General features: G+C 36.6%; 2 protein-coding genes across 10 annotated transcripts in view; one reads left to right on the forward strand and one right to left on the reverse strand.

Moving 5' to 3' along the window:
* LOC136025037 (uncharacterized) overlaps positions 1 to 22,632 on the forward strand; it is a 97,826-nt gene that overhangs the window by 33,637 nt on the left and 41,557 nt on the right. For 7 of the 9 annotated variants that reach the window (XM_065700693.1, XM_065700697.1, XM_065700695.1 and 4 more), the window contains 3 exons: positions 15,879 to 16,039; positions 17,253 to 17,411; positions 21,591 to 21,742. In XM_065700693.1, the coding sequence (XP_065556765.1) occupies positions 15,917 to 16,039; positions 17,253 to 17,411; positions 21,591 to 21,742 (434 nt within the window). In that variant the 5' untranslated portion in view covers positions 15,879 to 15,916. Of the gene's footprint in view, positions 1 to 1,670; positions 1,733 to 15,878; positions 16,040 to 17,252; positions 17,412 to 21,590; positions 21,743 to 22,632 lie in introns of those variants that run through there. The other 2 variants (XM_065700696.1, XM_065700699.1) reach the window with 2 other exon arrangements.
* On the reverse strand, positions 9,889 to 11,971 carry LOC136024676 (uncharacterized). Its single transcript, XM_065700097.1, has 2 exons — positions 11,665 to 11,971; positions 9,889 to 10,694 (listed from the first exon to the last, which is right to left on the reverse strand). Exons 1-2 carry the CDS (start codon positions 11,693 to 11,695, stop codon positions 9,889 to 9,891), a joined length of 837 nt encoding a protein of 278 aa, XP_065556169.1. The 5' UTR covers positions 11,696 to 11,971.

The following is a 22,632-nucleotide window of genomic DNA, read 5'->3' on the forward strand; positions in this document are numbered from 1 at the left end:
TGATTGACATAACCGGAACGGGTCCACTCTCTTTGGGATAGTTGGGGGGGGGGGTGTGTTAATTCTGAAAAATTCGAAAAAATGAGGTACTTTTAACTTACGAATGGGTGATCGGATCTCAGTGAAATTTAATATTTAGAAGGATATCGTGTCTCAAAGCTCTTATTTTAAATCCCGAACGGATCTGGTGACATTGGGGGGAGTTCGGGGTGAGGGAACCTAAAATCATGGAAAACGCTTAGATTGGAGGGATCGGGATGAAAATTGGTTGGAGAAATAAGTAGAAGTCTTAGATACGCGATTTACATAATTGGAACGGATCCGCTCTATTGGGGGGGGGGGCTAATTATGAAAAATTAGAAAAAATGACGTATTTTTAACTTACGAAGGAGTGATCGGATCTTCATGAAACTTAATATTTAGAAGGACCTTGTAACTCAGATCTCTCATTTTAAATCTCAACCGCATCCAGAGTCATTGGGGGGCAGTTGGGGGACCAGAAATCTTAGAAAATACTTAAAGCGGAGAGATCAGGATGAAACTGGACGGGAAGAATAAAAACCTGTCTAAGATACGTGACTGACATAACCGGACCGGATCTGCTCTTTTTGGTGGAGTTGGGGGGGGTATTTTGAAAATTGAGGTATTTGTAACTTACGAAAGGGTGACCAGGTATTAATGAAATTTGATAGTTAGAAGGATCTTGTGCTTTAAAGCTCTAATTTTAAATTCCAACCAGATCCTGTGACATTGGGGGGAGTTGGAGGGGGAAACCGGAATTCTTGGAAAACGTGAAAATTGGGGTATTTTTATCTTACGAATTAGTGATAGGATCTTAATGAAATTTGATATTTAGAAGGAATTCATGTCTCAGAACTCTTATTTCAAATCCCGACCAGATCTTTTGACATTGGGAGGAGTTGGGGGGGGGGATCTTGGAAAACACTTGGAGTGGAGGAATCAGGATGAATTTGGTGGATAGAATAAGCAAATGTCCTTGATACGTGATTGACGCAACCGTACTGGATTCGCTCTCTTTGGGGGAGTTGGGGGGAGGGGTTCAGTGAGTTGGCGAGTTTGGTGTTTCTGGACGTGCTAGGACGATGAAAATTGGTAGGCGTGTCAGGGAGCTGCACAAATTGACTTGATAAAGTCGTTTTCCCAGATTCGACCATCTGGGGGGGGGGGGCTAAAGGGAGAGGAAAAATTAGAAAAAATTAGGTATTTATAATTTACGAGTGGGTGATCGGATCTTAATGAATTTTGATATTTAGAAGGACATCGTGACTTAGAGCTCTTATTTTAAATCCTGATCGGCATTAAGCCTCTGACTTTCCTTTTAAATCAATCTATTGATTCTTAGAGTTTTGTTAGAGCTCATACCGTATGAGCTCTTGGCTCGTAGCTCTTCTTGCCTCGTCACAAGTGCCATATGAGCTCTTAGCTCTTGTTTCTTTCGCCTGCATACAACCGTTTTTTTCACTTGTTGGCACACGTTCCTAAGGCTAGGGTAGTCGTTTAAAAAATCTTTCTTGGTTGATTAAAAATCCTTTGATTGACGATACTTTTTATGTAAAGCACTTAAAAGATGATTGGTACTACTGGCTCATTCATTCATTTCACCACATGCTCGATCGCATGACGTTGAAAAACTCAGTCTGGTATCAATTTTTTATTTTTAGTGTACGTAATGTATGTGTTGAAAGCTAGGAATATGATTCAAGTCTAAAAGGTTCGGACATTTTTAAATGATTATCCCCCCCTCCAAGCAGTAGTAATTAAGAATACAGTTTTATATACTAATGGTAAACTGTGGGATTAAGACTGAACAAGCAGTACAGACAATTTAAGCATGTTTATATAATCTAATGCTTTGACCAAGGCATGGTGTGCCACGTTTGGCACAGTTTCCGTCAAACTTGGCTAAATTTCCGCCACAATTGGCACGCGTCACCTGGTGTACGTAAGTGTGTGACCTCTCAGCCTTGACAATCATGAAACAGGGCCAGATGTAAAAATTTTTATAGGGGAGAGGGTAAGACTCCTCTTATGTCATACCTTACCATAATTATATCAAACAAGGATTGCAGTTCTTATGGGATCTTTCCAACCCATTCATTCTAATGAAAAGGAAGTAATAAGTACTCCTGTCAGTAGAAATCGAAACTGGTAATGGAACTTTGATAACAATGCATACATAAAAAAAAAATCAGCTTTTAGATTCATTCAAACTGTGTGTTTTACACATCATGAATTTACACATCAAAATATATTGCTTTAAGAATAATTGTCCAATTTAAAGAAAAGGAAGGAAATCCTCCCGATAAGGGGTTCGATCTTTATACAAATAAATAAAAAAACAAGTTTTTTTTTAACTGAAAGTAAGGAGCGACATTAAAATTAAAAACGAACAGAAATTACTTGTATATGAAAGGGGCTGCTTCCTCATCAACGCCCCGCTCTTTACACTAAAGTCTGACTCTTTATCTTAACTCTACTTTTTAAAACAGTAAAAAACTTTAGCGTAAAGAGCGGGGCGTTGATGAGGAAGCAGCCTCTTTCATATACGAAGTAATTTCTGTTCGTTTTAAGTTTTAATGTCGCTCCTTACTTTCAGTTAAAAAAACTTGTTTTTTTTATATTTAATTTCTGAACGTTTTTGAATCAATGCATGTTTTGATTTTGGCTCTCCGTACACAAATAATTAAAACGAAATTTGCATATTATTTTTTTTGGGCTAAATGGCTTTTTCATAGTTTTAATCGGAAGATTTTGAGAAGAAAGGAGCGAGGGAGGAGGCCTAGTTGCCCTCCGATTTTTTGATTACTTAAAAAGGCAACTATAACTTATAATTTTTTACGAACATTTTCATGAGTAAAAAATATACGTAACTTACGAATTAAATTACGTAGCGAACTTCTATATTCGTTATTGCGTATATGAGGGGGCTCACCCCTCGTCGATACCTCGCTCTTTACATTAAGGCTTAAATATTGTCCCAATTCCTTAAGAATGACCCCTGAATCAGAAAGGCCGTAGAATAAATAGTTGAAATTACTAAAAATACTTCAGCGTAAAGACCGAGGTATTACGAGGAGGTGAACCCCCCATATGCGTAATAATTTCTGTTAGTTTTAAGTTTTAATGCTGCTTCTCACTTTCAGTAGAAAAAATTTCATATTTATTTTTTTATCGTTTTTTTAAATAATGCTAGAAAATCTTGCGCCCCCTCCATTGAAAGTCTCTTTCCCCATGAGAAGTTCCTCCGTGGAAAGATCCTCCCACGTAACCCCCCCCCCTAAACCCCCCAAACCAAAAAATCCCCCTAAAAACGTCTGTACACTTCTCAGTAACCACGACTATATGTAAACACAGGTCTAAGTTTGTAATTTGCAGCCCCTCCAACGGGGACTGCGGGGGAGTAAGTCGTCCCCAAAGACATAGTTATTAGGTTTTTCGACTACGGTGAATAAAATGGTTATCTCAGAATTTTGTTCCGGTGACTTTTGGGCAAAAATGAGCGTGGGAGGGGGCCTAGGTGCCCTCCAATTTTTTTTGGCCACTTAAAAAGCGCACTAGAACTTTTAATTTCCGTTAGAATGAGCCCTTTCGCGAAATTCTAGGACCACTGAGTCGATATGATCACCCCTGGGAAAAAAAAAACAAATATAACAAATAAACACGCATCCGTGATTTGTCTTCTGGAAAAAAAAAATGCAAAATTCCACATTTTTGTAGATAGGGCTTGAAACTTCTACAATATGGTTCTCTGATACGCTGAATCTGATGATGTGTTTTTTGTTAAGATCGTATGACTTTTAGGGGGTGTTTCCCCCTGTTTTCTGAAATGTGCAAATTTTCTCAGGCTCGTAACTTTTGATGGGTAAGACTAATTTTGATGAAACTTATATATTTTAAATCAGCATTAAAATTCGATTCTTTTGATGCAACTATTGGTATCAAAATTCCATTTTTAGTGTTTCGGTTACTATTGAGCCGGGTCGCTCCTTACTGCAGTTCGTTACCACGAACTGTTTGAAAAGCCGTAGAATAAATAGTTGAAATTACTAAAAATACTTTAGCGTAAAGAGTGAGGTATTAGGAGGAGGTGAGCCCCTCATAAGCATAATAATTTCTGTTCGTTTTAAGTTTTAATGCAGCTACTTACTTCCAGTTGAAATTTTTTTTCATATTTATTTTTTCATTGTTTTTTTTTAAATAATGCTAGAAAATCCTGCGCTCCCTTCATCGAAATTTTCTTCCCCAAATGACAAATTTCTCGATGGAAAGTTCCCCCAACATATCCCCCTCTTCTCAACCCCTCCCCCACCCAAAAAATCCTTTTGAAAACGTTGTACACTTCCCAATACCCATTACTATATGTATGCACTGGTCAGAGTTCGTAACTTGTAGCCCCTCCCACGGGGACTGTGGGGAAGTAAGTCGTCCCCAAAGACATAGTTATAAGGTTTTTCGACTACTCTGAAAAAAATGGCTATCTCAAAATTTTGATCCGTTGACTTTGGGAAAATAATTAGCGTGGGAGGGGGCCTAGGTGCCCTCCAATTTTTTTGGTCACTTAAAAAGGGTACTAGAACTTTTCGTTTCCATTAGAATGAGCCCTCTCGTAACACTCTAGGACCACTGGGTCGATACGATCACCCCTGGAAAAATAACAAAAAAAAACAAACAAACAAACAAATAAACACGCATACGTGATCTGCCTTTTGGCAAAAAGAAAATACAAAATTCCACATTTTTTTAGATAGAAGATTGAAACTTCTACAATAGGGTTCTCTGATACGCTGAATGTGATTTTCGTTGAGATTCTATGACTTTTAGGGGGTGTTTCCCCCTATTTTCTAAAATAAGGCTAATTTTCTCAGGCTCGTAACTTTTGATGGGTAAAACTAAACTTGATGAAACTTATATATTTACAATCAGCATTAAAATGCGATTCTTTTGATGTAGCTATTGGTATCAAAATTCAATTTTTTTTAGAGTTTTGGTTACTATTGAGCCGGGTCGCTCCTTACTACAGTTCGTTACAACGAACTGTTTGACTAGGTCATATTATTCTATTATTAGGTAAAATTATTCTCATAAACTATAATTTCGTGTTCCCGGCATAAATTTCATTTCATAAATTTTCCGATGTTATTATGTATCTTATCAAACAGTTCGTGGTAACGAACTGTAGTAAGGAGCGACCCGGCTCAATAGTAACCAAAACTCTAAAAAATGGAATTTTGATACCAATAGCTATATCAAAAGAATCGCATTTCAATGCTGGTTTTAAATATATAAGTTTCATCAAGTTTAGTCTTACCCATCAAAAGTTACGAGCCTGAGAAAATTTGCGTTATTTTAGAAAATAGGGGGAAACGCCCCCTAAAAGTCATAGAATCTTAACGAAAATCACGCCATCAGATTCAGCGTATCAGAGAACCCTATTGTAGAAGTTTCGAGCTCCTATCTACAAAAATGTGGAATTTTGCATTTTTTGCCAGAAGGCAGATCACGGATGCGTGTTTATTTGTTTTTTTGTTGTTTTTTTTTCCCAGGGGTGATCGAATCGACCCAGTTGTCCTAGAATGTTGCAAGAGGGCTCATTCTAACGGAAATGAAAAGTTCTAGTGCCCTTTTTAAGTGACCAAAAAAATTGGATGGCGCCTAGGCCCCCTCCCACGCTAATTATTTTCCCAAAGTCAACGGATCAAAATTCTGAGATAGCCATTTTATTCAGCGTAGTCGAAAAACCTTATAACTATGTCTTTGGGGACGACTTACTCCCCCACAGTCCCCGTGGGAGGGGCAACAAGTTACAAACTTTGACCTGTGCTTACATATAGTAATGGTTATTGGGAAGTATACAGGCGTTTTCAGGAGGATTTTTTTGGTTTGGGGGAGGGGTTGAGAAGAGGGGGATATGCTGGGGGAACTTTCCTTCGAGAATTTGTAATGGGAGAAGAAAATTTCCATGAAGGGAGAGCAGGATTTACTAGCATTATTTGGTAGGTCAGTTTAGATATAAAAGTTTAAATATTTCAACTTTAGGCCAATCTATGGCGAACATACAAATGGAAGCTCCAAAAATCACCCCGAAAATTGACCACATGCCTGAAATTAGATTGTGCATATTAAAATGTGCATATTTGTTCAGTTGAATATCACTTTCATGATGCCCCGGAAATTTCGCCTTGACACGTTAAGCCGTTCCAAAAATATTGTTGATGTGTGCATTTGACACCCTTTTCATCTTAATACTCTAAGCTTTACACGTGAAATTAGCTACACTTTGATTTATGATAATATTTGCTTGTGTTAATTTTGAGATGATTATTGATCTTAATTTTTTTACTTAATTATTACTAACAATTAATAATTAATTATTCATGAATTAATTATTGTGGAGAGACAAAATAAAACATGCATTAATTCAAAAACGTTCAGAAATTAAATAAAAGAAAAATTAAACGGAAAGTAAGGAGCGACATTAAAACTTAAAGCGAACAAAATTATTCCGTAAATGAAAGAGGTTGTCCCCTGCGCAACTCCTCACTCTTTACACTAAAGTATTTTTTTAATTTAAAAAGTACAGCTGGAAAATAATAACATGCATTACTTCAAAAACGTTCAGAAATTAAATAAAAAAAACAAGTTTTTTAAACTGCAAGTAAGGAGCGACAGTAAAACTTAAAACGAACAGAAATTACTTCGTATATGAAAGAGGCTGCTTCCTCATCAACGCCCCGCTCTTTACGCTAAAGTTTGACTCTTTCTCTCAATTCTTCTTTCTAAAACAGTAAAAAACTTTAGCGTAAAGAGCGGGGCGTTGATGAGGAAGCAGCCTCTTTCATATACGAAGTAATTTCTGTTCGTTTTAAGTTTTACTGTCGCTCCTTACTTGCAGTTTAAAAAACTTGTTTTTTTTATTTAATAGCTAAAAGGTCAACATAGCTTACCATCCAATGCGCCTTTTAACTCTCTTTCTAAATATGTTAATTCCCACATTTGTAAACTTGAAAGCTAAAAGTTCAACATACCATCTAATTCGCCTTTTAAAGTTCTTTCCAAATATGCCAATTTCCACCTTTGTAAACTTCATGTAAACTTTATAGCTAAAAGGTCGACATACCATCCGATACGTCTTTTAACATTCTTTCTAAATATGGTAATTTCCACCTTTGTAAATTTCATTTTGAGCCCTAACAGAGTTTCAAACTGTACAATGGTACATGTATTTTCTTTATTTTGTTTTTTGGTTGTAGAACGGAAAAAAAGATTCCATTCAATTCGCCCTTCAATACTCATTCTAAATACCGTAATTAGTGCCGCCGGAATGGGTCCCAAGCCCCCTTTAATGGGGCCAGTTATTTCTTTCAACCGCATACAAAAGTTCGCTGATTTTTGTGTTTCTCATATTTTCGTGCTTTTTCCTTGCATACTTTTGTATATAGCCTTGGGCTGTATCTGGCATCATTAAGGGGGAGGGTGGTGCAACTGCAATGATATGGTTTAATATATTTTAGAAGAGCTTTGAATGGAGGATAGGAAAGCATATTTCTTTTTTGATATCTTTGTTTCTCTAGCAGAAAAAAGTTACCAAGCGTTTTTCAAAGAAAATCAAAGAACAAAAACGAGCAGAAATAAAATCACAGAATAAGACTTTTAACTGAAAACCTTTTTTTTTCTCGTCACCTAGTTTTAATGGACGCGGTTCTCATTTATTTCTTAATGTATTGACTTCGTAATACAACAACAAAAAAATTCACAAGTAACAGAAAACACAATAAGATCTCTTCAATAAGCAAAATAATTTTTGTGAACAAAACAGAATTTTGGCCAAGCTATCACGACAAGAAATACACAGGCTTAATTACTTCTTTGGATAGAATGGTAAAATGCAAAAAAGAAAATAATTGAAGCTTGAAATTTTGTAAAATAAAGGAAAAAAGCTTCAAGAGAATAAACGCAATGATTGAAAACTCTCAATACTTTTGGTACATTTTCTTAGTACCTCAAGTAAGAAAAATTAAAAATAATTTTTGAGAAATGAGATACTATGTACAGCTTTTGACAAAAAAAAATGCTACAACAGCTGAAATACCAATATATTGAACGAACACGAGGAACTTTTGATTTAAAAAAGCTAACTGCAAGCTAAAATTTCAGCGTCATCACCTTAGGAAAATATGCACATCAAAGGCTGATTATCTTGTAATACAGCATTTTGGTTTTTAAATGCAGCTTATCAATCGATTTCTTTTACCAATCAGGCTTCAACCCGAAGATTCCTAGTTTTGGCTCCACTGAAGGCGGCTCATTTTTATATTAATTTCACAGAATCTGAAGAATTCCAACATTCGTTTTTCTTTTTTTTAAACCGATGGTTTCTTATTCAATTCCTATTCGTACCTTGAGGTGCAAATTGAAAAAAAAACTCTTATTAAAAAATAATTTCGTATCTTTTTTTCAACATTATTTGCTAGAATAAACAGGAAAACGTAGAATATTAAGCTTTTTCGTTGGATTTTCAATTTTTTTTTGGAAAGTCAGCAGAGTGTAAAATATAAAATTCTTTCATTAGAATTCCAAACTAATTGGTTGGACTTTGAAAAATTGGGTATTGGAAAGTCAAGAGAACTTGAAATTTCAAACTTTTCGCTGGACTTTAAACGTTTTTTGTTGGAAAGTTAAACAAATCGTTGAAGATCACATTCACTTTTTCCATTTTACACCTTTCCTGAAAATTCAATTATAATTTTTTTTTTTTAAGTAATTGAAAGTTCAACGCATTTTCTTGTTGGAAATCATTTTTTTTTTTTTTAAAGTGTATATCTACAACTCAAGAAGTTAGAAAAGAACACCAAGAGAAAAACAGCATCAGATGAAAAGAAAACGAATAAAGAGCCAGTTCTGCAATTCTATAGTAAAACCAGTATGTCATCAAGATCATTGTTAAAATTCATATCTGTGGTTGCAGTGGAACCCCCAAGCCTATAGATTTCACTGTCGAACTGCAACATTTTTTTAGTAGGCTCAAACTGGGAACAGCAAATACCACACACTGACAACCACAGCCGAAAGACTACTATTGAGTTCAGCATAGGCAACAACATTCGATTCGAAGTTTGTTCTTCACAATATTCATCATAGAAAATGACCTCTCAACTACAGCATTGCTTATTGGCAGGCTGAGGAGGGTCAATGCCCACCTCGCTAAGTCACGACATGGAGGAACACTAGCTGGATCAAGATGGTGCAGGACCTTGACCCAGAATTCACAAGAGTCACTTTGAATTTCTCCGCCACAAGCTGATGCCCAGTCAACTACCAAGAGTCTTCTCCACTGACTCTCTAACTCACTAATATTCAGCACTGGAATAACATCCAAAGGCAAATCACTAAATCGAGGACGCAACTGCGACAAACAAATGGTCGGAGAAAGCACTTTCAGTTTCAGCAGAGAATCAAGAGCTGGGGGCAAGCGCTTTAAAACTGCTCTAGCAGCTGTCTTGAGAAATTTGAGGCAACGCAACTTTACTTCTTCTTTTTGATGACTGGTCAGGTTAGATCTTTCAAGCTCCAAAAGGAACTTGTATCCGTAGTCAACCTGGGCTGTAGGAAGGTAATAAATTTCAAAGTCCATATTCACTGTTAATGACACTGGAGACGTGTGCAATATTATCCGCAGAAGACTTAATACAAACTCTTTTAGCTCTTGAAATAAACGAAAATGATCTGCGTTAGTGTGTTGGAAAAGGAGGTTAACTCTTTGAAATTCGGCCAATAATGGCTTCAAGAAAACAATATATGCCTTATTTCGTTCATCGAGGTACATATCATGGAGCATTCGGGCAGTGTAGCAACGTTCCTTTTCCTTCGCTAATCGAAAGTGCGCTGACAGCTCAGAATACTGCTCGAGTATGCGAACGACTGCTCTATTCGAGACAGCCAACGGGTATTGGAAGGAGCAATCATTTTCAACGGGGTATTCCCATCGTTTATTAGCTGGGACATATGCTTATATGCCTCTCTTCGTAAAGGACTAACGTTAAACCACTTGTAAGTCTCTGAGAGCATGAACTCCAAATTGCTTGGAAGCTCTCCAACAGCCTCGGAAGCACACAAATGTAGGGAGTGACATACACATTTGAAGAGTTGGAGTTGAGGCAACCCGTCATCTCGTAATAACGTAAACAGCGAATGGTTCCCACCCCACATGTTGTTTGCTCCATCTGTCCCAATACCTATCAGATTTTCTAGGGGAATTCCACATAAAGCTAAGGAGTCTTTCAGTTCTTGATGTAAAATCACAGAAGTGGTCGAAGGTACTTCAACCATGCCCAAAGTAGCACAAAGAACTTTCTTCATCTTGGGGCTATAGTATCTCACACAAATACACATGAATTTCATGGTGGCAACGTCGGTCGATTCGTCCAGAATAAGGGAATATCTGCTGTCACCAACATCAGCAACAATCTCTTGGAGACTTTCTGGTCCAAGAACATTCTTGATAAGGGCTGAACATTTTGTTCTCTTCAATTTCGTTGCCTCGGAAACTGGTCCAGGAAAAGCACTCTTGATAATGGTGGATAGGTGGTCAATAGTCATAATCGATGAATGACATGCGACATGTGCTGCCAAAATCAGTTCTGCTTTTCGTGCTTTGACATCGAGCTGAGTAATTCCTAAGAAAAGAATGGGGTTTTAATTCGGCAGGTTAATCTGCAAAGTGTCAAATAATTCCTGCACTGCTTTCAACAGTTACTCACTTTTAAAAGTGAGAAATAATTTGGAAGAAGACTAAACTGACCTTTTGTGCAAGCTTTGGATAAGCATCTAACGCAAGGGTAAAGACGCCCTACAGGCTGAGGTTGAGGAAAGCCTCATATTCTCAGGTGTCGACTTTGAATAAAAAGCTTTGAGATTGTAACATCCAGTTTGTGATATTTTTTTTTAATTCAATCGTTTGAGCTGACAAACCACAGTCTAGGCTACTAGTTCTGCATGTAGTGAGGCCCTGAATATGTAATGAAGATTGAGGCTATATAAATCTTTTCGGCCTTCTGCCCTTTGCCTCCTTACACTCTATCTCCTTGTACATATACTATAAAAGCATCAAAAGGGAGGATTGAAATTGAAACATAATTTCATGAAACCTGTATTAACTCAGAAGAATAGAGTGTAATAGAGAATCAGCCTACAGAGGATAAGCACCGATTTTTTTAATTCTCTACGGCGCTTGTTCAGTGTATTGAAGGTTCACAAATACAGCAATATTTACAATTTACAAAAATAATTTGTAACCTGGTAAAGCAAGTTCCATCCAGTTTTGTAAAAAAGGAGGCGAGTTATTCTTGTATTATATCTTAACTAGTCAGAACCCAACACCAAAAATTTTTTTACACAAACAAATAAATACTCCTTGAGCTCAAGCTGACTGAAAAAAATTGTTTAAGCAATGCATTAAATGGATGTGTCAGCTATGATACTTTTGCTGTGGTCTTTTGGCTCTTCTTGGCAAGGGCCCTTATCAGGCTCTTGAGAGTCAGGATTAGGTCAGGAAAGAAAAGCTTTCCAGCGATCTTTCTGTCAAAGCACTGTAGCTGAGATATCCCTTTTGTGCACTGTTAAGGTGCTAACACATTTCCAACTTACCATGGCTTATAACAGGTTCCTGAATCCTCATGGCTTGAGAGTTCTTCTTATGTTTGGCTGAATTGTAATGCTGATGCAAATCAGACTTGTGAGCTCGGAGTACTGCTCCATTGCAGATTTTGCAGCAGGCTTTTGTGTTGTTTCCAGACAAAGGCTGTAGCCATCCTTTGAAATCAGGTTCCTGCTCCCATTTAGGGTTGTAGACCCTTTTGTGATCTTTTTTTCTTGGAGGAGTAGATGGCGTGTCATGAGTGTCTGCAATTAACAACAAAGGCTATATCTCTAAGTCTCCACAAATAATATTTCTGATAAAACAAGTCTGAAAAATTTTAGTAGGATCAAATGCAGTGGTATTTTGCTATGAGTAGTTTTTCTACTTTTATTTAAATTAAATACCTCTTTCATAAGTTATGCTAATAAGCTGAAGAACTCGGTTTGGCCCTATTTTACTTAAGGTCTTTAGATCAGAAGTTAATATCAGTAATGGTATCAGGCATCTTTGTTTCAATTTCCATATAAACTTGACAATTGATTCACTGGTTCACAGTCAAATGAAAATTCTTTTTTTTTCTAAACTTCAAACCCTATTTTCCCTTCCTATTTGACCTAGGATCTTCATCTCAACACTTGATGTGATTCATGATTTTAGGCATTTTTTGTCCATCTTTGATTCAAATCTGTCACTACATTCATATACTATACAATCAAAACGAAAAAAATCAACTTTTTGAACACTTCAATCTGACTCCCCCTCATACTATTTAGCCTAGAGTCTTCATCTCAGAGATGAAGAGTTTGGAATTTGATCTGACTTTCATTGAAAACTGCGAAATTAACTTTTTTCAACACTCCAAATTCCCTCAATCTGTTTGAGCTAGGGTCCTTGATCTCAGAGTTTGATTTGAGTAATGATTTTAGGCATCTTTGATCTAGCTTTCATTAAGAACCATCGATCTATACATAAGTTATACTGAATTAAACAAGAAGCTCAATTTTCTTCAGCACTGAAAGTCTCCTCTCTCTTGCCCTATTTGAGCTAGGGTCTTCACATCCAAACTTGACATAAGTCATGGTCTTAGGCATGGTTGGCTCAATTTTCATTTAAGTCTGAAAGGGCAGTTCATCTGCTATACTTAATTGCACACAATCAACATCTAAGGTATCTATGTTGGCACATTGGCTCCCAATAATACTTTCATCTATTGTCTTAGATAATGGGTCAGTATTGCATACATAGTCTAATAGGGTCAATTTTAACATGAATGAAGGTTTTGATAGGATATTTATGTTTAGGTTTTATATTTGGGTTTTCAACTCCTGTAGATTCTGCAGTAATGGAATATTAGCTGATATTTAGTCTGCTAATTTTCTTTTTAATTTGACTGTTTTGTAAAAATAAAAAAATAAAATAAACATAAAGTAGTGCAGCAGTCAGAGAAGTGCTCAAAAATGCAAATCTCCATAATACCCATTACATTAGAGGTATGCTTAGTTGAATATTTGCTTGTTCTGAAGTTTGCCATTTTCATGCCCTTGCTGTCACTAAAACTGACCACCAATTAGCCACAGAAGGTAATTAAGGGCATCTCAAAATACATGAATAGGTGTTAGGCATCTTCATTCTTCTATACAGCCCAAAATTACACAGTTAAAATCTAGGCATTTCAAATAAGCATGCCTCTATCATAAAGTCAGTAAACTACCAGGTAAGCTAGGACGATGAAATTTGGTAGGCGTATCAGGTACCGACCAGATTGAATTAGAAATAGTCGTTTTCTCGATTTGACCGTCTGGGGGGGAGTGGGGTGGCGGTTAATTCGGAAAAATAGAAAAACTGAAGTATTTTTAACTTACGAACGGTTGATCAGATCTTAATGAAATTTGATGCTTGGAAGGATATCGTATCTCAGAACTCTTGTTTCAAATCCCGACTGGATCTGGTGACATTGGGAGGGGGGGAGGAGTTGGGAGGGTGAAACCTAAAATCTTGGAAAACACTTACAGTGGAGGGATCGGGATGAAACTTGGTGGGAAAAATAAGCAGAAGTCCTAGATACATGACTGATATAACCGGAACACATCCGCTCTCTTTGGACTAGTTGGGGGGGGGGTTAATTCTGAAAAATTGGAAAAAAATGAGGTATTTTTAACTTACGAACGGGTGATTGGATCTCAATGAAATTTGTCATTTAGAAGGATATCGTGTCTCAAAGCTCTAATTTTAAATCCCGACCGGATCCGGTGACAATGGGGGGAGTTTGGAGGGGGAACATGAAATCATGGAAAACGCTTAGAGTGGAGGGATCAGGATGAAACTTGGTGGGAAAAATAAGCAGAAGTCTTAGATACGTGATTCGCATAATTGGAACGGATCCGCTCTATTTGGGGAATTGGGGGGGTGGGATGGGGGGGGGATTGTCAATTCTGAAAAATTAGAAATAATGACGTTATTTTTAACTTCCGAAGGAGTGGTCGGATCTTCATGAAACTTCATATTTAGAAGGATCTCGTAACTCAGATCTCTTATTTTAAATCTTAAGCGGATCCAGCGTCATTTTTTTTTGGGGGGGGGCGGAAATCTTAGAACATACTTAAAGCGGAGAGATCAGGATAAATCTGGATGGGAAGAATAAAAACAAGTCTAAGTTACGTGACTGACATAACCGGACTGGATCCTTTCTCTTTGGTGGAGTTGGGGGGGGGGTAATTCGGAAAAATGAGGTATTTGATTAACTTACGAACGGATGATCAGATCTGAATGAGATTTGATATTTAGAAGGATCTTGTGCTTTAAAGCTCTTATTTTAAATTCCAACCAGATCCTCTGACATTGGGGGGAGTTGGATGGGGAAACCGGAATTCTTGGAAAACGTCAAAATTGGGGTATTTTTATCTTACTAATAGGTGATCGGATCTTAATTAAACTTGATGTTTAGAAGGATCTTATGTCTCAGATGCTCCATTTTCGACTTGAATTGGACCCGGGGACACAGGTGGTTGGAGGAGGGAAACAGAAATCTAGGAAAATGCTTAGAGTGGAGAGATCGGGATGAAATTTGATGGGAAGAATAAGCAGAAGTTTTAGATACGTGATTAAGATAATTGGGACGAATCCTTTGTCTTTGGAGGAGCTGGGGGTGTTAATTTGGAAAAATTAGAAAAATTGAGGTATTTTTAACTTAAGAACGAAGGAATTCATGTCTCAGAGCTCTTATTTTAAATCTCGACCAGATCTGCTGACATTGAGGGTAGTTGGAGGGGGAAATCGGAAATCTTCGAAAACGCTTAGAGTGGAGGAATCCGGATGAAGCCTGGTGGATTGAATAAGCAAATGTCGTAGATCCGTGATTGACGTAACCTTACTGGATTCGCACTCTTTGGGGGAGTTGTGGGGTGGGGTTCAGTGCTTTGGCGAGTTTGGTGCTTCTGAACGTGCTAGGACGATGAAAATTGGTAGGCGTGTCAGGGAGCTGCACAAATTGACTTGATAAAGTTGTTTTCCCAGACTCGACCATCTGGGGGGCTAAAGGGAGAGGAAAAATGAGAAAAAATGAGAAAAAATGAGGTATTTATAACTTACGATTGGGTGATCGGATCTTAATGAATTTTGATATTTAGAAGGACATCGTGACTCAGAGCTCTTATTTTAAATCCCAACCGGCATTAAGCCTCTGATTTTCCTTTTAAATCAATCTATTGATTCATAGAATTTTGTTAGAGCTCATACCATATGAGCTCTTGGCTCTTAGCTCTTCTGGCCTCGTCACAAGTGTCATATGAGCTCTTAGCTCTTAGCTCTTGTTTTGGTTTGTCGATAAGACCGTTCGCCTTAATATACTAAGCAATTTGTATTTCTTACAAATATTTAAATATAGTAGGTTTGATGCTTCAGAAAACTAATTTTTTGTTTCTTGGATTTACTCAGTGCTTCCTAACTCGTTTGTCACTCAAGCACCTCTATGCAATAATCCCTGTCTTATCCTGATCCTGATTTCCATACAGTTTTTGTATAGGTCGCCCGATTTCTGCCTTAACAAAAATCCCTTCTTTCCCAAAGATAGAATTCCTGCGTATGTCTGCCATTGGATGTTCGGCCAGAGGAAAAGCGATCTTTGACCTACTATAAATTGCTTTTTGATATTCTGTTGAGTTATCACTGTATTGTTGCTGTTAAAAAAAGGAACAACCTGCTTGTATGTTTTTTTATGTTACAGGTGCCCCCCTACCTTCGTACCCTGGTTCATCGTCGGATATGTTTTATTGGTCATCAGGACGGTTCGTTCCTAGCTCCGTTGCCGATTGGCTGAGGGCTGAGTTAGAGTCTCACGAAGTCGACGCTCCTGTTTACGCTCGCTGTCTCCTTTCCATATTGCAGGTAAATCTTTTGATCTTTTAAGCATTATCATTCTAAATATTTTAATTAATTTAAAAGGAAGCGAAAACAGGATCACGAAATTTGTCTTCGTTTTTTTTTTAATGGCTTTTTATTCTTTTTGTTTTCTATATGTTTATTATTTTTTCGTGATCTTATTAATTAGAGCTTTAAATCTTTTTATTTCTATTTACTGTGTTTATTAATAAACAATTTTTCATGGGCCTGACCGATATTGATTTTTGGAGTCTGATACCGAAATATTGGTATCGCAACGGTACGATATCAACAAAGTTTTCCGATAAATTCCCCTCCAAAAAAAGAACTTTACATAAAGTTTAAATTCCTCATTCCCTGTGCATTTTCATACTTACATGTTTATCCCTGGTCTATTAAACACAAATGAACAGCCTCAATAATTCACATTGGATTCCTAAAATTAGGCCATTTACAAGAATTGTTTGATTTTCTTTACCTTGTCCGATCAGCAGCTTCTGAGCAAATAAAAAAATGGTGGATAATTGGGGAAGTGACAAATAAGAAAAATTTAATCAGAGAAGCCGATTTACTTAAACAAACACAAATACGTGAAAATCTGATTGAAAGAAGTAAGTTATTTATTGAAATTGATTATTTAAGTCCCAAATTTCTATAGCGGGGCCTTGAATTTCAGTCATTCACCCATTAATGTGTGAGTGTGCACTGTCAGTTTAATATACATATGCTGATATTTATTCCTTAAAATGTTAATAATATTTGATTTATTAAAGATATAAAAGTGGAAACATTTAATTTTTTCAGTAAAGTCCAAGTTATGTTCTTGCCTTGGGAAGGCATAGGGGTTTTGAGCTCTAGATGCTTTCCGAGGATCAAGGCTACGGAGTTTTTTTTCAACTGCACAGACCTCGAGTGTTGCTATTTCAGATACTGCAGGCATACAAGTGGCGGCGAAAAGTTCAATAATAAGATCATGATTTAGAGGCTCCTCAGCTTTATCATGCAAAACCTCTGCTTTCGGTCCCTAACATCTTGCACTTTTCTATAGAACGTGTGTGGGTCAGAGTTAGCAAGCTTGGTGACAGTAAAACTACCATACTCTTTCCGCGCGAAATCTCCATGGAAGGAATTCTCTGCAATTCCTTTTGTATAATGAAAGAAAATCTTTTCCTCTAACTAGCAGTTTTTTTGTTTTAAAATTTGTCTCTTTTGTTTCTAGTGGGAAGACAACATTTGTGACAGCGTCGTCAGCTGCGAAGATTTTGAAGAGGAAAAGTTTTGTTTTTGGGATAAATTTGTTCAGCTAGGAGGACCTAAAAATTCTATTTTGGCTTTTGGACCAACCAAACTCAATAACAAGTTCAGCTCTAAGCTTAAAGTAAGCATTAAATCTTACCTTATATGCACTATATATGTATGTTATATATTTGAATATAAATGTTGTATATATATATATATATATATATATATATATATATATATATATATATATATATATATATATATATATATATATATATATATATATATATATATATATATATATATATATATATATATATATATATATATATATATATATATATATATATATATATATATATATATATATATATAACTGCAATTTCGTTGATCGATTCGTAACTTCGTTTGAAACAATGGTTATGTGAGTTTAATTTTATGCAGTGTTGAATTTATTAAAACTTCTTTCTTTATAGTAGGTTTTTCATTTCTTATTTAAATTCAAAGAATTAAATATTAATTTAAACGTATGTGCATTCGAAACGATAGAGGCTTTATTAAGATATACATATTTCCTGGAATCTAGGCTAATAGGGATGCGTCATTTTTGCTGAGCTTAACAGTGTGCAACTGTGTTTATGCAATTAAACTACTCAGTTAAGCGAGAAGTTGACAATATTTTCGCGACGTTTACGGAACCTGTCCAATAGCTGGTCCTTTTTTGAAGAAATACCAAAAACGCCATATCTACTGGAAATGTACGTATTACCAGTCCAAATCGGGAACTGCAGAAGATATTAGCAAAAACGGAAGAATATAGATCATATTTTCTTCCGCTTAGATAGTGCGAAAAAATATCCATAATCGGGCCAAGAAGAAGACAAGAAGACATGTGGGACCAAAAAAAGGTTGTAAAGTCTGTCTAGGCTTATTCTGTAAAACTGGCCTTTAACTTTAGCAAGCAGCCGGTACGATGTTCCTTTCCGATGTTAAGATACCTAGTGTTTTAGTAGTTATAACCGTTAAGCCTAACAAGATACCTAAATATTTCAGAGAAGACGATGCGGAAAGACTTGCCGGACCTACACTGATAGTTACGGGAGGATGCTGACACGAACCGTAGACGCTCAGTTTAAGATGAGGCGACCTGGAATCTAATCTTATTGAGACCAGAGCAGACTATATCTTCTGTATTTGGCGTATTCGGAGATTGTCCGATAGTAGAAGAATGTCGTCTGTGTAACAGAGGTGGCTGGTGTCAATATATGGCTCAATCAGGAATGGACGACTATTTTTTAGTAATGATTCGAATTACATTATTGAAAAGAGCTAGGATAAGCTTGCAGCCTTGTTTCAGACCTTTCCGAAGAGTGATGGAGTTGCTAAGCTGGCTACTTATCCGAACCCATATGGACGCATTGTCATATCAATTCCATAAGAAATCGCCGAAAAAAGGACACAAAACTTTGGACTTTTGCCCTTCTTTAAGACATAGGTAACAAGATCCTCCGAAAGGGCAGTTGGAATATGTTGCTTGGCAATACTAGCCTGAAATAATAGCGATAAATATTGTGTAAGAAGTAGGATAGCGGATAAGAGGTGCTTTGTTTGATCCCGTCTGATCCTGGGGCTTTACCAGTTTTCATTTGAGGAATTTGGGTTTGTACAGCTGAAGGTGGAACAATGGTGGAGTTCTTTAGATGGCAAAGTTTCGACACGGGTTGGAGGACAATATGTTTATAGGTAGCTTCAATTAGTGATGTATCTTCGGAGAAAAGCGAGGAAAAATGTTTTTCCCATGTAGTGGCATCAATCGGGTTAGATTGCGAAGACAAATTTGACTTCGAAACTCTCTTACAAAGTTGCTGGGGGTCGCTTCTTATCTCACGTGTTGCCTTTTGAACTTATCTATTTTTCCAACAGTGAAGATCTTTTTGGAACTCACATATAGTTGACTATAGTTGACTTATGATAGACTGACATTTATGTGTTCCCATGATACTTTTTTAAACCAACGAGAATTTGTTATTTTCTGAAGGTGACATATTCATAATGAGCTGGAGGTGTCGATGGTCGCTTGATAGGATGTCATCTGAGATGATAATGCATATATTAGATATGCCAGATTTACATACAGCTAAATATGTAGGTAGGAAAGTGCCATCTATAATGGCATTAGAGTTTAAAAGTAGAGACAGTGAAGGACTGCTACTTTTATTATATGTTCCATCTCCGAGTGACATTACAGCTTTCTATAACTTTGTAGTAAATTTAACATCTTGGCCATTTCTTATTTTTCTTAGGGGGGGGGGGGAGGTACTTTGAAGCTCTCCATGAATAATCTGCTGCAATTTTTGTTTATTTTTTTTTGTTTCAAATTCTTCTCGTCATGGGAATATCGTCTGGTTCCTGCCAAAAATATATTGTACATTTTGTCCTTTTGCTTTTTTTTGTACAGGCTTTTTAAAAATAAATTAAATAAAAAAAGACCAATTAAAACTTGATTACAAGTGGGGTCGATTAACACGTGAAATGAGCAGAAACTATCACGTATTGTTGGGGAGTTGCCACCACCTTCGATCTCTCTCTCCCTCCATTTAGGGCCCTTGGATATAACTAGCTCTTTACTTATACACAGGGGAATTGGAAATAGACCATGTGCTCATTTTATGATTTTAGTTAATCTGTTTTAGGTAAATGACGAATTATATGCTAGTGCACTTAGAATGGATGCAAAGGGTTGCAGCATAGCCCCCCTCTCCCCTTAAGGCGTTGTAGTTCTTTCCTTTTTAATATTTTAATCGGTATTTTCGTGAAAATATTTTATTTTGTTGTTGTTGTTTTTTCAGAATCCAGAAGGTATATTGGATCTAGTTGATATTTTAATTATTACGTTGATTTTAACACCAAATAGGCCTATATACTATACTATAAACAAGGATTATGTGTAATGGGCCCCAAATGAAGTCTTAGTAATGACTTGACTGGGCAATTCAAATATTAGGCTAGGAGGGGGAAGGGGGTGGTTAAAAGACGTTGGGTGCAAATGTAAAATGCTTAAGGGCTGTAATCATGAGCTATGCCAGGAAATTTTCCGGGAAAGTGGAGAGGGGGGCTATGAAGACCTTGTTTCCATTGGCAATACTTCTCATTTTCCTATTTTTGCACTTTTTAAACACCTTCTTGTTTCCCCCCTTGGGGAAAGAAGAAGGTACGTTTCTTCACAAAGGCTCTATTTTGGGAAACTAAGATTCAATTGAATGGCATTATGGTCCAAGCCTGGGCTCAACTGGCAGAGGCCAAAGACATGAACTGCAGAGTGAAGCCATGCAAAGTCTGGTTGGAGAAGGTGCCATAATCAAAACGTTTTAATTTAAGACTTTCTCTTTAAGGTGTTTATCCCTATTTTAAAGTAAGTTATCAAAATTATTAATTTGTCACTTCGACAGCTGTTTTTTAACCTTGTTTTTGTCCTTTAAATGAACTGATATGTTTATTCATACAGTATGTTTCAAAACAATGAAGTTTCTAATAAATTTGCTTGTGGTAATTTGAAACTGCATTTAATTTCAAAGCTCCGTTCGGTGAAATTCTTTTATTCATTTACTGTGTCAGATATGCCGCTAGTGTTGACGGAGTTAAGAAACGAGTGTCTGAATGAAATTCTTTTGAGATATTGTCAATAATAATGCTACATTTACTCGTTATGTTAAAAATTAAATGGATTTATTTGGTTTGGTTCTCAATGCAACTGGATGTCCGGCTCAGAATTTTTCTCAAACCGTGATGTTCCACCAAAGGAAACCTAAAGTGGGTAAGCCGTCAATTGTCCTCTTAAAAACACCAGAAACAACGTGTTGCGTTAAAGTTTATGTATTATAATGACAGGACACATAGTTTTTTGCGTTGTGATGTGAAACCCTTGAAATTCCTGTATAAAAACGCAACGAATCCTGTAAATTCAAGTGTGAACGAATCCGTGAAACCTGAAACTTTTTCTTAATTGTAAAACTATTCTTGGCTATTGTTTTTTTTTTAAGCCACAATCCTTCTTCTGTTTGGTGTAACTCTATGACTACTGAAGACTGCGTTCAATTTCTAGTTTAGTCAGTGGCTGTTCTCTAAAGTTCAAAAATTTGAAGGATTAGTGACTGTTGTTTTCATCTGGTAACAGTTGTTTCCTCATGTTACTGTAGTGTGTTGGAGAACTCCTGATAATGTGATTATTCATGGTATCATTGTGTCTAGCCATTACAAACGACATTATTTAAATATCTTTGGTGGAAGTTAACAATAGACCGTCCTTTATTTTCAGGACCGGTCTCATCGTAGTCGACAGAAGAAAGCCCGCGGCCGACGGGGAACGGGGGAGGGGGGTTGTCTGGGTTTTTGCCCTGACGAAGAACTACTTAATAGGAAGCCTATCTTCAAGAGCAACAACATGAACGATCGCGAGCACATGATGAAGTAAGTAATTACCCTTCAGGAAAGGTTAAACGAAGTGAATAAAAGTGTATCCACCCTCTCACCTCAGTGTTATCCAAGTTTTTTTTTTCTTGAACTGAATTTTACTCATGTAAAGACTGGAGTATAAGGTATTGTATCAGTTCTCGGAACATAAAGTACGGCTTTGACTATAAGTAAGGATAGGTGGAACTTAGAGTCTACTAAAATTCAAGAAAGGTTCACAATCGTAAAGTGTACCAACCACATATCAGTAGCCATTAGCCCCTAAAGTTGCTAGTAATATACTGAAAATTGATGATAAAAATACAAATAAACTGTTGTCAACTTTAAGGGCTGAGCAGTTTAGTCAATATTCTGTGCGGAGGGGGGAGGGGTTAGATCCCCCCTGATTTTGAAGATCTATGTTTTTAGCATTTTCTTTAAGTAACCTCTCGGTATTTTTCAATTGAAACAAAAAAAAAAAACGAAAACACCTATGCTTCCCCTCCTCCATCAGATTTAATAAAAGTAAATTTTGCCTCTACTACGTTTTCATGAATTGGCGCCATTAGTGCTGAATACTATCCGAAGTGCGACAACATCGGTTAGGTTCAAAGGTAATAAAAGTGTATATATCAAAAGCAGGATGAAAATTAAATCTCGAAATTAAATAAAAGCTATTTTATGCACAAAACATGTAAATATTTAAAATCTCATGGTCATCTAATAATCATAACCTAAGTGTATTCAAAAATAAAAACAGTAATAGCACCATGATTGTATGCCACATCAGGCTCAACACCGAATTGGACGCGTGTTATGCATATCTTCTTTTTTGTTTCGAACTCAATAGGGAGTGGAGCAACGTATTTTGGATTTAAAATGAAGCTGATGGAAACTTACAAATGATT

The sequence above is a fragment of the Artemia franciscana genome, chromosome 3 (genome assembly GCF_032884065.1).
Source record: "Artemia franciscana chromosome 3, ASM3288406v1, whole genome shotgun sequence".
Taxonomy (NCBI): domain Eukaryota; kingdom Metazoa; phylum Arthropoda; class Branchiopoda; order Anostraca; family Artemiidae; genus Artemia; species Artemia franciscana.